The 16,053-nt window shown below is 38.0% G+C and overlaps 1 protein-coding gene across 1 annotated transcript in view; it reads right to left on the reverse strand.

The window, feature by feature from the left end:
- clic1 (CLIC family member 1) overlaps window positions 1-15,664 on the reverse strand; it is a 40,982-nt gene extending 25,318 nt beyond the window's left edge. Inside the window, exon 1 of the mRNA XM_039681418.2 lies at window positions 15,522-15,664. Coding sequence (XP_039537352.2) covers window positions 15,522-15,577 — 56 coding nt within the window. The 5' untranslated portion in view covers window positions 15,578-15,664. The remainder of the gene's footprint in view (window positions 1-15,521) is intronic.
- Between the last annotated feature and the right edge of the window lie 389 nt (window positions 15,665-16,053).

Raw genomic sequence — 16,053 nt, forward strand, 5'->3', positions numbered from 1 at the left:
TGGTTGAGACGGAAATATTCTGTCTGGCTGTGTAAAGACCGCCACACTACACTTTTAATTGTTGAAAAACTCGAAGAGTCTGTTGGTTTATTGGTATAGTTTGCATAGTAATTACAGTTATTAGGTTTCTGTGTATATTGCATGAATGAGGGTTGGTGTTTGGGCAGATATTGTGTTTTGCGCTAGGTAGTATGCCATACAGAACCATTGCCACTAAACCTAGTTTAACGAAGACAGTGGGGCTCGACAGCCTTAGTCAAACGGGTTGGCGTGTATGGTTGGGTTGTGGAGAGATTGCACGATTGTGGATAGGTCACATATGAACTACGAGGAAGGAGCAACATCAGCAGCAGGAGGGATGTAAAGGTCAGTAAGCTGAACTGAGTTTAGTGGGGGACGCAGGGGGGTGACTCTGTGAAGCCAGAGTCACTGTCGAGCCCTCTTGAGGTTTCGTGGGTTAGGCGACGAAACACTGAGGATGGAAGGTGCCCACTTGAAGACCAGTGTTTCCCCTACCATTGGTTTAGGGGGGCGGCCCCAGTCATAAAAAAGGAATTTACTGTATATTTTCGAGGAGTAAATAGAAAGCGGTTCAGTACACTTGAAATCAAATCTATAGCCCCTTTCACAGAGCGCATTGATCCCAGCAAATTGCAGTGAAATTGCCAGAACGCCTTCTGTGTGAGCGCAAAAACGATCCGGGGTTGATACCGGCATCGATGCCGGGTTGGGGACCAAGTCACATTGCCGGGATCAGTCCCGGAACGCGCGCTGTGTGAACAAAAGCCAGGACCAATGCTGTAAGGGGTGTGTCGTAGTGATGATGCTCGTGCCGTCGCACGACTCTGTTCCTCTTAGAAGAAAGTTTGTGTTCATCAACAAAGAAAGGACGAACAAATGCCTGCAAACTGGAACGCAGCAGAGACCAGGAGCTCCTTCTAGGGCTGGGCGATAAAACGATAACGATATGTATCGCGATAGACACGTGATCGATATCAATAAAAATGTGTTCGATAAAACGTTTGATATTTTTTTCTTCGTCGGAAGAAACCACAGGTTGCGAAGCAAGTTTGGTTGCATTAACAAAGGCACTCACTCTATGGTAACCTAGTGACGTAGGGAGTGACACGCTAACAGGCAATCATGTAACGGTGTCCGTTTGGTTGCGCCATTTCGTCGTCTCGTGCTGCTGGATTCCTCTTCAGTAACCGGAGACTGAGAAGAGAGAGAGAGAGAGAGAGAGAGAGAGAGACAGAGACACGCGAGGGCGATCGAACAGTGGAGTTGAGTTGAAGTTGAAATATCTTTAATGTCCCCAAGGGGCAATTTAGTTCACAACAGGTAGCCAACACATACACATTTACCCAAAAACAGATAAAAACATGAGATAGTAAATAGATAAAAACAAATAAAAAAATAAAACATAAATAACATGTCCTATAGTTTGTTGAGAAACCCAACAGCTAATGGTACAAATGATTTCAAATATCTATTGGATCTGGCACATTTTCGGTAGGTATACCTCCTTCCTGATGGTAGGAGGCAGAACTTTGAGTGTAGTGGGTGAGTGGTGTTAGCCAGAATGGCCATTGCCCTCTGTGTAGCTCTGACCTTATGCGTATGCTCAATGCTATTCAGATCAATACCAATTATTTTCTGACATATGCTTACAGTTTTTCCCAATCTGTTTTTGTTGATTACACTTAAATTGCCAAACCAGCAGATCATAGCAAAGGTTAAAATTGACTCAACAAAAGATGAATAAAAAGCTTTCAGAAGGGATCTATCAACGTTAAATCCTTTCAACTTTCTTAAAAAGAAAAGTCTCTGATTAGCTTTTTTGCATATATAGTCTTTATTGGTGTCAAAGTTCAGTTTATCATCTAAAATGGTACCCAGATACTTGTATTGTCTTACCACATCTAACGTCATTCCATTAATCAAAGTTGGAGCTGTGGTTGGGGGGTTACGGCGAAAGTCAATACACATATCTTTGGTTTTAGAGACATTGAGTTGGAGATATGAGACATTAAGGAGACATTAAAACTCTGTCATTTTGTTAATGCAGGACATCATTCAGTCTGCAAAGTGTTGACTTACATTTGTGTAGGCCTATACGCTCAATAAAACACAACATTGTGCTTTTGTTACACTGTATTTCTTGTCAAACTGTAACCTACAACTGTCACACACACACACCTTAAAAGCAAAACATATCCAAGCCCTTTTTTAAACAGGCTGTGGTGTTCCATCTTTTCGACATTCATCATATCACATTGGTTTTCATTTCTTGTCCTGAAAACAGAGCACTAATCTGTTTGTTTTTAAGTTACACTTTAAAGAAAGAAAATTAAATGTGTTGGCAGTATTATTTTATACGGAAATCATTTATTTATATTTCTGAATAGAATAAAGAATAAAGTCAGGGTTAATTAAAATGAAGTAAAACAAATGTATTGATCTGAAATATAGCAAATTAATTTGAAATTAGTTCAGATACAATTACCAAACATATCTCAAGGTCTTTTTATTAATTTGATAAACTAATTACATAAAACTATTATCGGTGCACAAATAAACTGGTTCTGTCTTTATAAAAAAAAACATACTTAAAAAATACAAGGCTTAAGACATTTATAAAAATGCCTTCTATATTTCTGTTTTGCTTTTCACTCCACTGTACCGAAATTGTACCAAACTGTGATGTCTGAACCGAACCGTGACTTCTTTGTACATTACAAGGCTGAATCCAGCTTCTTATTCACAGCTTCTTATTGACTTCTAGTTTTCCATGGTTGTGTTGACATTTCTGTCTTGGGATTATAATCAGAGGAAGGTTAAGTTTAAAATAAAAATGTTTAAAAGTAATAGGTTTTTTTCTCCTGGTCCTTATTTTAAATGGGTCATAAAAAAAAATCAAACACGTCTCATCCTGATGTCATGTGTCTTTCCGGGATCTTTACGGGTTGTGTGTGCTGTGAACGCACACACAGAACCCGGCAAATCACTGGCAGCGTGAATGAACCAAAATCAAACAATCCGGGACAAATGCCAGGTCACATTATCCGTGTATTTTCCGGAATCTCTGTGTGAAAGGGGCTAAAATGTGTGTTCGACAATATGAAAACAGAAATAATTGAACTTCCTCTTCAGGCTCTAGATCCACTCTGAAAGTCATTTCGTGATCATTTAACTGCTTCATTTGAGAAACTATCTGTAACAGCTTTCCATTAAGCCGCTGTGGTATTGGCAATAGGAGTGAGCAAGTAATTAACTCGTATGAACTCCATGAACTCAGATATAAGATGCAACCAATGTCTTTATTTCTTGTGCTCTAATTGGTACATGTTGCTTCCAATTAGCTTCTTGTGCTGTTTCATTCTTTGTTGTTCAAACATACTAATCCATACCTTGCAGATACAGCGCACACACATTGTCCATATTCCATTTGTCCTTGCATATCACTCTTTATCAGCGAGCATGGTTAAGCACCTTTAAACTCAATCCAACACAAACTTAGACATGGTCAGCATGGTATTCCACATAGTACATGGCTTTAACACGGTCAAAAAACTGTGTGCTTCCCCACTACCAATACACCTGTATCTAATTACCCATGTGGTCCTCATATATCAATGTCAGAGTGCCCCCAGTGGAGAAAACTATAATTGCATTAGAATGGCTCCTACACACCGGCCCCTTAATTGATACTGGCAGGAAGACATAACAATTACAGAAAACATACATAAAGGAGCCATAACAAATAAATCAACATTAGATAAACTAATATTAGATAAAAATTAGATGAACAGTTACAATGGTCACATCAAGTGGAATATGTTTCCTCAAAAATATGTCAGCGTCTTCACTTTCTAAGAAGATTAAGAGTGCATGGAGTTGACAAGGATATTATGCTATTGAGGATATTGTTCGATATGGTATGGTAGTTTGGTTTGGTAACCTGTCAGTTAAATTAAAATCATCACTCCAAACATTGATTAAAAGGGCAGGGAAAATAATCGGGCAAGTGCAATCGACTACTCTTAATGAGCTTTTTGTGGAGGCGGTAAAGAAACATAGTTTTAAAATAATCAACGATCCGAATCATGTCCTATGCAGTGAGTATGAGATGATGCCCTCAGGCAGAAGGTACAGGTTACCAAACTGCAGATTAAATAGGTTTAAATTTTCATTTGTACCGCTCTCTATTAAAATACTGAACGATCAACTAGGGTGTGTGGGTTAGAATTTAAGTGTGACATTAATTAGGTTAATCATGTCGGGTGTGACATTAATTTTTAACATTAATATAATCTGTAATTCATGTTTGTGTGTTATGTGTTATGTATAATGTATACTGTGTTGCATCTGTTTCCTGAAGGCCAAAGATGAATTTCTCCATTAGGAGACAATAAAGGCTAATCCAATCCAATCCAATCCAACATATGCACACATTTGGTCATAAATTTATGACATTAGTAAACTTGTAATCACAGAACCATTGTCACCTCAATCATTTAACTCCAATAAAAGACAAAGCTTTCGAACAGGTCGTTCCAGAACACTACCTTTGGTCTTAATCTTTACAGTACGTACTAAATCTTTATCATCTGGAAACGTTTCCACTACTCTACCAAGTGGCCATGATCCACGAGGAGCAGTGGAATCCAGTAAAAGAACAATGTCGCCAGGAACAAAACTTTGTCGTTCCTTTGTCCACTTTTGACGATTTTGTAACAAAGGTAGATACTCTTGTATCCACCTTTTCCAGAAAAGATCGGCTAAATACTGCCTTCATCTTCTTTTTACATACAGATCGGTCTTTTCAAAAAGTCCAGGTGGTAAAGCAGGCTTGCCTTGCATAAGAAGAAGATGATTAGGGGTGAGGGCCTCAAGATCATTGGGATCACTGGAAAGCTGGGTAATCGGACGATCATTTAAAATGGATTCTACTTCACACAGAATAGTATGGAATGATTCATCATCCAGCATCTGTTGACGAAGTACAGAACAAAGAATATTTCTCACCACGCGAATGATGCGTTCCCACGCACATCCACAATGGGAGCCTGCTGGTGGATTAAAGCTCCACTGAACCCCAACTTGAAGTAACTCCCTTTCAATTTGCTTGTTATTCCACACAGAAAGAGCCTCTTTCAACTCTCTGTTAGGACCAATGAAATTTGTTCCATTGCTGACCTAATGTGAACTACTTGACCTCTTCAAACAAATCTCCTTAAAGCATTTATACATCCATCGGTGTCTAAAGAGTAAGCTACTTCCAAATGCACTGCCCTGGATGCCATACAAGTGAAGATTACTCCGTATCGCTTCACATTACTACGTCCTCTTCTAACTTCGATCGGACCGAAATAATCCACTCCAGTGTTTGTAAAAGGTGGAAGATCAGGGGTAATTCGTTCAAGGGGAAGGTCTGACATCTTTTGCTCACCTGTCTTCCCTCTATAACGCCTACATACAACACATTTGGAAATGATTTTTCTTGCAGCAGCATTGGCATTGATAATTCAATATGTTTGTCTTAACTTGGATAACATATGATTCCTACCACAATGGCCCAATTGTTCATAAATGTGACGAAGTAGAAGATGTGAAATGTGCTGATTCTTAGACAATATAATGGGGTGCTTGGATTCAATAGGCATAGCTGCCTTCCCGAGTCTTCCTCCTACCCTTATAAGTTCATTGTCCAATACAGGGTCTAGTCTATATAGACTGCTCTTCCTCTTAACTTCCTTAGAACCACTCTTCAGTTGTTCAATTTCATCTTGGAATTGTTGTTGTTGACTGAAGCGAACAATAGCTATTTCAGCTTCAACGATATCCTCCAATGACAAAGACTGTCCACCTTGAGTTGCTTTAAACAACTGCATTTGCTGATCTATGGCAGATTTAGTAACATTGCAATCTCTTTCAAATGCCAGTAGTTTCTTCCTTTTTAGACGTAGCCTATTTAGCACCTTTCTCAATTTGAGCCTCCAAGCAACTGCCACTTTCAGTCTTTTCCAATCTGAAAAATAGCTGATGAAGTAATTGGTGGAATTTGATGTACCTTGCAGAATCAAAGCATTTATCTTGTGGTCTCCTTTGATCTCAGGATCATCATCCTGAATGTCGTGTTCTTCCGTTGGAAGTGGTTTATAATCTTCTGATGTCAAAAGGAAACTTGGACCTTCAATCCATCTTTTGCTTTGCCTGAAGGTTTTGATCTGCATTCCACATGAAGCATCATCTGCAGGGTTCTCCCTTGTGGCAACATATCTCCATTGCTGAGGTTGTGTTCTTTCTCTTATGTAAGAGACCCTATTTGCAACAAAAGTCTGAAAGCGCTTGTCCTCATTTTTGATGTACTTAAGCACAGTCTGGCTATCAGTCCAAAACACTGAATTCTCCAATTGAAGTCTTCTCTCCTTTCTCAACATTTGGTCCACTTTAGCAGAGAGCACAGCTGCTGTTAGTTCCAGGCGAGGAATGGTTATCGGTTTAAGAGGCACTACTCTGGCCTTACTGAGCAGAAATGTCACATGCACTTTGTCCTCACTGTTGATCAGTTTGAGATAAGTAACCATGCCATATCCTCTTTCACAGGCATCTGAAAAATGATGTAAACAGGCATGAATGATTGGTCCAAAATCTGTGGGTTTTAGACATCGATCCACTTGGAACTCTGACAACTTATCTAAATCTAAAATCCAACTATTCCACTGTGTTTGAAGTATTGGGGGTATATTCTCATCCCATCCCAGATTCTGTCTACACATCTCCTGTAGGAGTAACTTGACAGGTAGCATAATAGGAGCAAGAAATCCCATAGGATCATACACAGAGCAGACAGTAGACAAGATTCCTCTTCTTGTACATTGTTGGGTTTTCAGCTGCATTCTAAATTGGAACACATCAGCCTCTGTGCACCACTGCAGACCCAAAGTTCTTTCCACAAGTAACTTATCTCGAGCTAAATCCAAACACTGGATCTCTTTGCTTCTAGATTCTTCTGGAACTGATTGCAACACCTTGCGACTGTTACTGATCCACTTGATCAAACGAAAACCACCCTTTTGACAAAGAGCAGTAAGATCCTGTACCATGTTGACAGCTGCCTCCTCTGAAGAGACACTCTTCAAACAATCATCGACATAGAAACTTTCAAAGACTGTTTTGATTACTTCTGTTGAAAAGAGTGGTTGATTGTCCGTTGCAGTTTGTTTTAATGCATAACAAGCACAACTTGGAGAGGATACAGCTCCGAACAGATGAACTGTCATTCGCTAAGTAGAAACTTCCTGTTTCAAGTCACCATCAGACCACCAAAGAAATCGAAGAAAGTCAACATCCTCTTTAGACACCTTAACCTGATGAAACATAGCTTGAATGTCAGCCATCAAGTAGGGGTGTGCGATATGACGATTTTTAATCGTGGACGATTAAAATGTCTCCACGATCTGCTTTTGAAGAATTATCGTAGTATCGTGTTACATTGCATTCTATCAGTTCAGTTCTGGCGCCTCCGTCTCTCAACTGTACAACGCGACGTAGCCTATACATGATCACACGTTAAGGAATAGGTACGGGACACTGCAATTCACAAAAGTTCATTATTTGCATAAGCCTTGCCGGTTAAACATTTAATTCACGCTCTGATGCGCTGTTCTAACGTGCGCTTTCCTGACCGCATACCCCCGATGCTCACAGGCACTAGAAGTCTGTCAAACAGCGCCTGAATACTGGACTAAGTTATCTCTCGACTCTTATTAAGCTAATACTGTTAAATACACACAATGTTTACATAAACAGGCTATGTCTAAAGTGAAAGCAAACATTTGAGAGAATATCTGAGGGCTATTTCACAAAACCAAGATAGCGGATTAAGCCGGGATTTTCCAGATATCCTGGCTGAATTAAGCCGGGACTTGGTTTCACGAAAGCAGTAGCGCATAAGTTACCATGACGATTTATTCTGTGCAGCTAGCCTGCTCCAGACCAGGCTAACAGCCAGGCTTAGTCAATCCTCGTGCCTATCTGTTCAGTCAGCGGTCACGCCGATCAGAATCCAATGTGTTTTGTCAGTTATTCCGTTTTGTCATGTATGTGTTCAGCGTAATTTTATCAGCCTGCATTAAAATACCTCAGATACATATTGGCATTCAGTCAAGTATAGCCTACTATTATTATTGTAACATTATGATGGTAGCCTACCATTATTAACTAATAATTATCCATATGGGCATTGTTACTATTCAATTTTGTTTTGAAATCTGCTGTTGTTCTAAGTTTGACAGATAGGTCTTTAATAGGCTATTGTATGTGATGAGGGAATTAGAGAAATGGCTGATAAAGAAGCAAAAGTTTTGTCAATCAAGTCAGGCAATATAAGTAGCTCTAAACACATGTTTCGTCCTTTACAATGGCATGCCCATTTTTGGATGACATCTGATGAAGCACTTATATTGAGAAGGCCTTTCAGACGTGAAAGAGTGTTTCGGGACAGGTCCGACCCATTGGCTTTTCCCGACAATTACCTGCAAGAGCGTTAGGGTAGAGTGGGGGGAAACGCCCCCCTTAATTGACATTACTGTAAAACAAAACATAAATGTGACTTTATAACATTTATAACATTTGAATATTTTGATTTCTACACGAGGCCTATAATTGATGTAGTATTTGTTCATCACTATCACCAAGACAAACAGAAAACCCTAAATAAATATTAAACATAAATTAGTATATTAATAGTGAAATATATTACATAAATGCATTAAAAGTCACTGTGTTTTATCATTGGGTCACCTAACCACCTTCCATCATTGCATTCACCAAGCTAGCTAATGCTCAATTTTTTCATGTTTTGTTCAAATATTTTGATTTTACCGCCTAGTTATACTGCATTAAAGTGTAAAATAAAGACTTTGATGAACAGAAATATGTTACTGTAGTAATTATGATTTTTTATAATTCTAAAAATCATAAAGAGAAACTATGCCCCTTGGGGGGCGTTTTCCCCCACTCTACCCTACTGCTTTTCTGGGGATGGAATCTGCATGTGCAGACTGTTGGGTCCCAAAATTTTATCAGACACTTTTCCAGTTTTTTCATACATATTTTACAATAATTCATACGAATTTGTACGAGTGTGGTCATAATATTTAGATTCCTCATAAAATGCATATAGATCGCTGTGAGATCGGATTGATCTATACACAGTTTTTACCTCAATTACATCAGAAGTAACTGTAATTAAATTACAGATGAATGAAGAGTAGTTTACATTTTCAAGGAAAAGTAATGAAATCACAGTAACTAATTACTTAGTAATTAGTTACACCCAACACTGGAAGTATGGCGCACGTAACTTATCCATTGTAGCATCAATGAATCTGTGATGGACTGTGTGGTCTGTTGAAGAAAGCTGTTGACTCCCACTTATCTGAATTACTTACACCTGGCTTGACATAGCTGCTCCTCCTGAGCCTGGTTTGGCCTTTGTGAAACTGATAAAGCCAGGATGCACTGATCACACTAGGTCAAGCCCAGCTTTATCTCTTGGGGTTATCTCTTGGGGTTATTTAGTGTTTAGCAATGTTGTTGATCTGTGTTGTGCTACTTACATGTTATCACTATGAAGCTGCTTTGATACAATCTGTATTGTGAAAAGCGCTATATAAATAAATGTGACTTGACTTGACTTGACTTTATCTCTTATCCTAGATTTCTAAATTCTTCTTTTGTGAAACAGCCCTCTGGTGTAATATGCGTCTATATTAAACGCGTCGCGTGCTGGTCTAAAAGCAACAGGAATAAATAGTAACCTACTGCCGCTTGTCCTTAAAGGGATAGTTCACAAAAAACAAAAACAAAAATCGGTCATTATTTACTCACTCTAATGTTGTTCCAAACCTGTATTAATTTCTTTCTTGTGCTGAACAAAAAAGACATTTTTTTTTTAATGTGGGTAACCAAACAGTTGCTGGTCCCCATTAACTTCCAGGAGAGAACCTATAGAAAAAACTATAAGGAGACCAGCAACTGTTCGGTTACCCACATTATTCAAAATAACTTTTATTTTCAACAGAAGAAAAGAGAAACTTATTCGGGTTTAAAACATCTTGAGAGAGTAAATTAAGACAATTTTCATTTTTGAGGGAACTATCCCTTTAGTGTGAATAAAAAAAAAAAAAAAAAAAAAACACGAGGAGAAAATCACTCACTGACAGAGAACTTTAATATATCTTTAATAAGAATCAATTTATTTAGTGAAGTCTATGTAGTGTTTTAATTTCATATTTGTTCATTTAATTACTTCAATGCTACTGCTAAATACACTGCATCTGAAAAAAATAAAGCACTATTTATTTAATATGAATATTAATTTGTGTAATGTTTATCTTGTCTTATTTTTTTAATAACAAAGAAAATAATGACAAAGATTTTTATCTTCGCCACTGGCCTAAATGTGTGGCTTTCTTTTTTCTTTTGTTACCTAAGGCTTTGTTTTTAACATAGGGACATTAGTTTGGCTGTAATGAACAGCCACTTGCAAAATATTAAAACCAACTTGAAAAAGAATCGTGATAAAAAATCGTGATCGTGATTTTCCTAAAAAAAATCGTGATATGATATTTTTTCCATATCGCCCACCCCTACCATCAAGGCTATGGGCTCCTGCCTGAAATGTATCAGAACTCCCAGAAGTGACTTTGTAAGATTAGGACCTTGCAACAGTTGTTTGTTGAGTGATGTATCCTTAAATGTTGCTCCACAATCAAATACAACTCTCAATGTTCCTTTTTTTGATGGAACACTCCATGATGAGGAACATACCAAACCTTACCATCATTCCGATTTAACTGGTCTTCTGGCACCTTCTCAGCATAACCTTTCGCAAGCATATCAGAAAGGAAACATGTATATTCCTCATGGAACAGCCTGTTCTTTTCAAATTTCCTTTTCAAACCTTTGCACCTTTGCTTAGCAACACACAAGTTGTTACGCATTACCACATCATTAGTTCAAAATGGTAGCTTAAGATTGTAATGTCCATCCTGTACCTTAACTGACTTATCCATTATTTCCAAAAACTCTGTTTTCATTGAAGTCACAATTATACTGATGTTGAAGCAATTCCTCAAGCCTTCCAATAGAAATCCTGTCGACAGTAACAAAAGGTGTACCAGTATCATTCCTGCAGTCATTACTCCTCTCTGAAAGTCCATTAACAACCCAGCCCAGAAGGGTTCTAATGGCATAGGGTCCATTACCATAGCTATTTATTATTTCCCATGGCTCCATCACTTGGGACGCATTGGCTCCAATGAGTAAATCAACATTAGACTCAATGTGTGTAAGTTTTACTCTGTCCAGATAAGGCCATTTGGATATTTCCTCCTGCGTTATAATGTTATCGGAGTTCACAGACATTTTCTTCTGTATACTTCCGGAAGAGAAAAGAAATGATCGTTGTTGAGTCCACTTATCTCCAAACCAGTTACCACATTACAAGATACAGACTGCTCTTGTCCCATGGTGCGCAGAAAAATGTTAACCCTTTTACCTCTGATGTTCAGTTCATCCATCAGCTGCTTGGAGCAAAATGTCGCTGAGCTCCCAGGATCCAGAAAGGCATACGTTTGAATTATTTTGTCTCCTTTGGCCGATTTTACTTGCACTGGAATGATTGAGAGAAAACATTTTTCATTAACGGCCCCTGTGTGTCCACAAGTTTGGGCAGACACTAGGCTACACTTTCGCCCCTTGTCCTCCACAACTGGCTTATGATGTATGTGCAACACTGATGGATGTGTCTGATTACAAACTTCACACACAAGGCGGTTGTCACAATCCCTACTATAATGTCCAGACTTCAAACAGCTGAAACAAACTCCTGTTTCTTTTAAAAAGTCAAGCTTTTCTTGTTGGGACTTACTTTTAAAAGTATCACACCTTTTTAAAACATGATTGTCTTGACAGAACAAGCAAGTTGTTTTATCATTGGTCTTGTATACGGAATGGTTTCTCAATTGTGATGTTACATATCCCCTTGAAACTGAATTAACATTTGTAACATTCGTAGCAAAACTGTTTCCCTTGAATGTCCTGCTAGTTGCACTTGGTTGCTTATCATGAATGCATCCAAACACGGGACCTGATGCCATCTTTGCCTGTCGTTCGATGAAGTCTACGATGTGTGAGAATTTTGCTCTTCCTTGATTCAACTCCATTATCTCACAGGCTCTTTCTCTCCAACGTTCTCTCAATTTGAAAGGCAGCTTCATTACCACAGTTCTCATATTACTTGGCATGTTTAGTTCTTGCATATAAGAGATATTATCAATGATGTTACTACATGCACGCAAAAACAATGAATATGCATGAAGACCTTGTGCATCCTCAGTCCTTAATGATGGCCAACTTAAAGCCTTTTCCATATATGCAGCTGCAATCTGGAATTCATCACCAAATTGCTCTTTCAGAAGTTTCTTGGCTTCTACATAACATACTTCTGGATCCAGATGTTGGCAACTTTGAACCAGTACTTTGGGTTGTCCTGTCGTGAATTGTTCCAAAAAATACAAGCAGTCCCTTTTATTGCGTGTCTTTTCTTCAACACTGTGCTCAAAAGCTCCAATGAATGACACATACTGAAGTGGATTGCCATCAAAGATTGGAATCTCTCTTTTGGGAAGTGTTTGAGGTTGAACTTGATGTACCAGATATGTTGTTAATTCCTTCTGCTTTTTCAAAATCTCATACAGGGGTTCACCTTGAGATGGAAGACGGTTCATAGCTTGAGATGTTGCCCTGTTACCTCTGGTATGGTGAGCATAGAAATGCGAGTATCCTTGTTGGTAAGTACTGCCATCTTGAATGTTCAACAACCCTTTAGGCTGCATTAATGTTGGTCGGGTTGTGATGTTACAGGAAGCACCAGCGGATTGTGTTGGAACACTGCTGATAACTCTACCTGTATCCATTGGGATTCCACTCATTGGCACATATTCAGTAACTTGTGGATTTAACAACTTTGGTCTTGTGGACTGAAAAACCTAATTTCCTGTCACATCCCTTGAAATCTGAGCCTTTGTTGATCCTTTTCCTTTAGAATGTGAACTGCCAGTACATGAACAGTTTCTAGGACTGTCGCTCGTCCTCAAAACAGCAATTTTTGCAGTGGATGCTGCAATTTCAGCATCTAATTCCAGTTGTTTCATTTTTTTTTCTCAATTCCTCCTGCTGTGTTTCAATTGCATGTTTACTTCTCAATGCAGTGACACGGGCCACAAGTGCAGCTCTCTCTGCCTCTGTCTGTATGCGGGCTGATGAAGTGGAAGAACTTCTGCTGCTTGAACTACACTTACTAAATGCAGTGATAACCTTTGATACATTTGAAACACTGTCCTCAGGAACTATATAATCATTAACATTTACCTCAACCCCTTCAGAAGCTACAGGTGTAGACAACCATACATTCACATGTTCAATAAACTCATTAATTGGAATCAGTTTTGCCTTGAACCAAATATCATGTTTCTCAATTTCATTGTCAGGCAACACAGTCAACAATGAATCATGTGCTTCTTTAGCCCCTAAACACAAATCATTAAAGTTTTCATACATGTTTCATACTTCAGAATCATTTTCTTTGTTACTTTGCATCAACCCTTTAATAGTCTCAATCATTTTGTGCGCTTTGTTCAGCTTTGACTTTCTCAGTTTTTGTAATGAATCAAGTCTTTCCACCAATGCCTTTGCTGAGAGCTTAATTGTCCTTTTTTGCATTTCAGGCTCATTTTCATTAATTTGTTGTTGTTTTGTCACAGAGGATTCCTCCACGGCCAAACACAGTTCATCCATATTACACACAATACTCAAACCCAAGCAGTACAAAGAATAAATGTTTAACTTTCAGCAATCAATGCATTGGATTTACCCATTATGTGTGTGCACACAGAGTCAATGGCCATTAAACATTTGTGGTTGCAAACTACCTTTTAATCTGCTGCCGAATCAAGCGTTGTCCCAGCAATAAACAATCCAAAAGGAACAGCAAATCCAGTACGAATCCAACCGGAACAGTGAAGTAGATCCACTACGAATCCAACAGGAACAATGGATCACATTTCCATGATGAAATCTGATGTCCATGAAATGAATCCTTGATGTGCTGAAGAACTCATGCTCAAAGAAGTCTCCATCTCTGAAGTGGCATCCACATGCAGCTTATGCTCACAGTCCATTGGAAGCAGGTTTATTTTATATTTCTTAACTACTTAGCGAAACAAAGTTTTTTGACTTCATGTAACAGCTTTCCATTAAGCCGCTGTGGTATTGGCAATAGGAGTGAGCAAGTAATTAACTCGTATAAACTCCATGAACTCAGATATAAGATGCAACCAATGTCTTTATTTCTTGTGCTCTAATTGATGCATGTTGCTTCCAATTAGCTTCTTGTGCTGTTTCATTCTTTGTTGTTCAAACATACTAATCCATACCTTGCAGATACAGCGCACACACATTGTCCATATTCCATTTTTTACTTGCATATCACTCTTTATCAGCGAGCATGGTTAAGCACATTTAAACTCAATCCAACACAAACTTAGACATGGTCAGCATGGTATTCCACATAGTACATGGCTTTAACACGGTCAAAAAACTGTGTGCTGCCCCACTACCAATACACCTGTATCTAATTACCCATGTGGTCATCATATATCAATGTCAGAGTGCCCCCAGTGGACAAAACTATAATTGCGTTAGAATGGCTCCTACACTATCATCATGACATAAACACACAAAAACTCAAAAGGTCTTCACAACAACCCATCAAAATAAAAGTTTGGTTTAACTTGACAGAAATGTATTACTGTTGTACAGTAGAATTTAGATATGTCCAGATATATACATATAATACATTAACATAATAATAATACATTAACACTAATCCAAATAAATTATACATTTTTTAAACAAAACTGAATTTGAGGAATAACCCATGTTTACATTTTAACAGTAAAGCTCATTGTGCAGCACGTTATTTGACAAAAAAAGTTTATGATAAATGATAAAATTTGTGTTTTATGGCTTCATTTTATTACCAGCAAAAACACAGAATTATATATTTAAAAAAAAAAGTTAATAATACATGATTTCAATTAATTAGATATGCTTTTTGATTGCTAAAAAATTACATGCCCGCTCCGCAACACTAGCAGGTTCACCCAATATATACTTGGACTTTTCTCTCCGTATAAGTCAAGTACACTTAAGTGCAATTTAAGTATATTTCTGAGAAGTACAAAAAAAATATTTCTGAGAAGTATATAAAATGTAGACTGAAAGTATACTTTCTTATTTTTAGTTTAAAAGATATACTATTACCAATATTTTCGTACTACTGGATTGAAACAGTAATATGCTAGGTTTCCCTGCATACTTGAAATGATAACTTTATTTAACTGCTTTAGGTTTGTGAATGTCTGCATGAGTTGCACAGAATCACCAACCTCTTCATGTCAACAGTAGTCACATTAAAGGTCACGCCTTTCAGCCACAGGACCATGAAGAGCCGCTGAGAGAATGGGCAGTTCCCAATACTCTGACCATCACTTCCTGCCTACACACATATACAAATACAGAGAATTACTACAGGTTTCTGAAAGGTTGTGTAGCCCCAAATTATGCCTACACATAATAATCCCAAAAAAATACTTCAGTTTTGTTTTTGCAACCGCTGTACAGTTTCGCTATATTGTACAGCAAGATGGCAAGGAATCATATTGTAACCAAATTATGAATGAGAGTTTGAATATGAGTCAGAATAATTAGTAGTTAATTATTTATGTCAATCTTTTTGTGTGACAGCAAATTAATTATTCTGAGTGCACAATGATAGCTATTTAATATATAATCCCATGCATTCAAAATAAAATTATATAAAGACAGCATACTATGTTTTAGCTAATCAACTGCATAATATACATTATTGCAAATTATTACATGGCTCACTGGAATACTTTATTCTGACACAACATTCCA

The sequence above is a fragment of the Pimephales promelas genome, chromosome 18, assembly GCF_988280905.1.
Source record: "Pimephales promelas chromosome 18, fPimPro1.hap1.1, whole genome shotgun sequence".
In the NCBI taxonomy this organism is placed as follows: domain Eukaryota; kingdom Metazoa; phylum Chordata; class Actinopteri; order Cypriniformes; family Leuciscidae; genus Pimephales; species Pimephales promelas.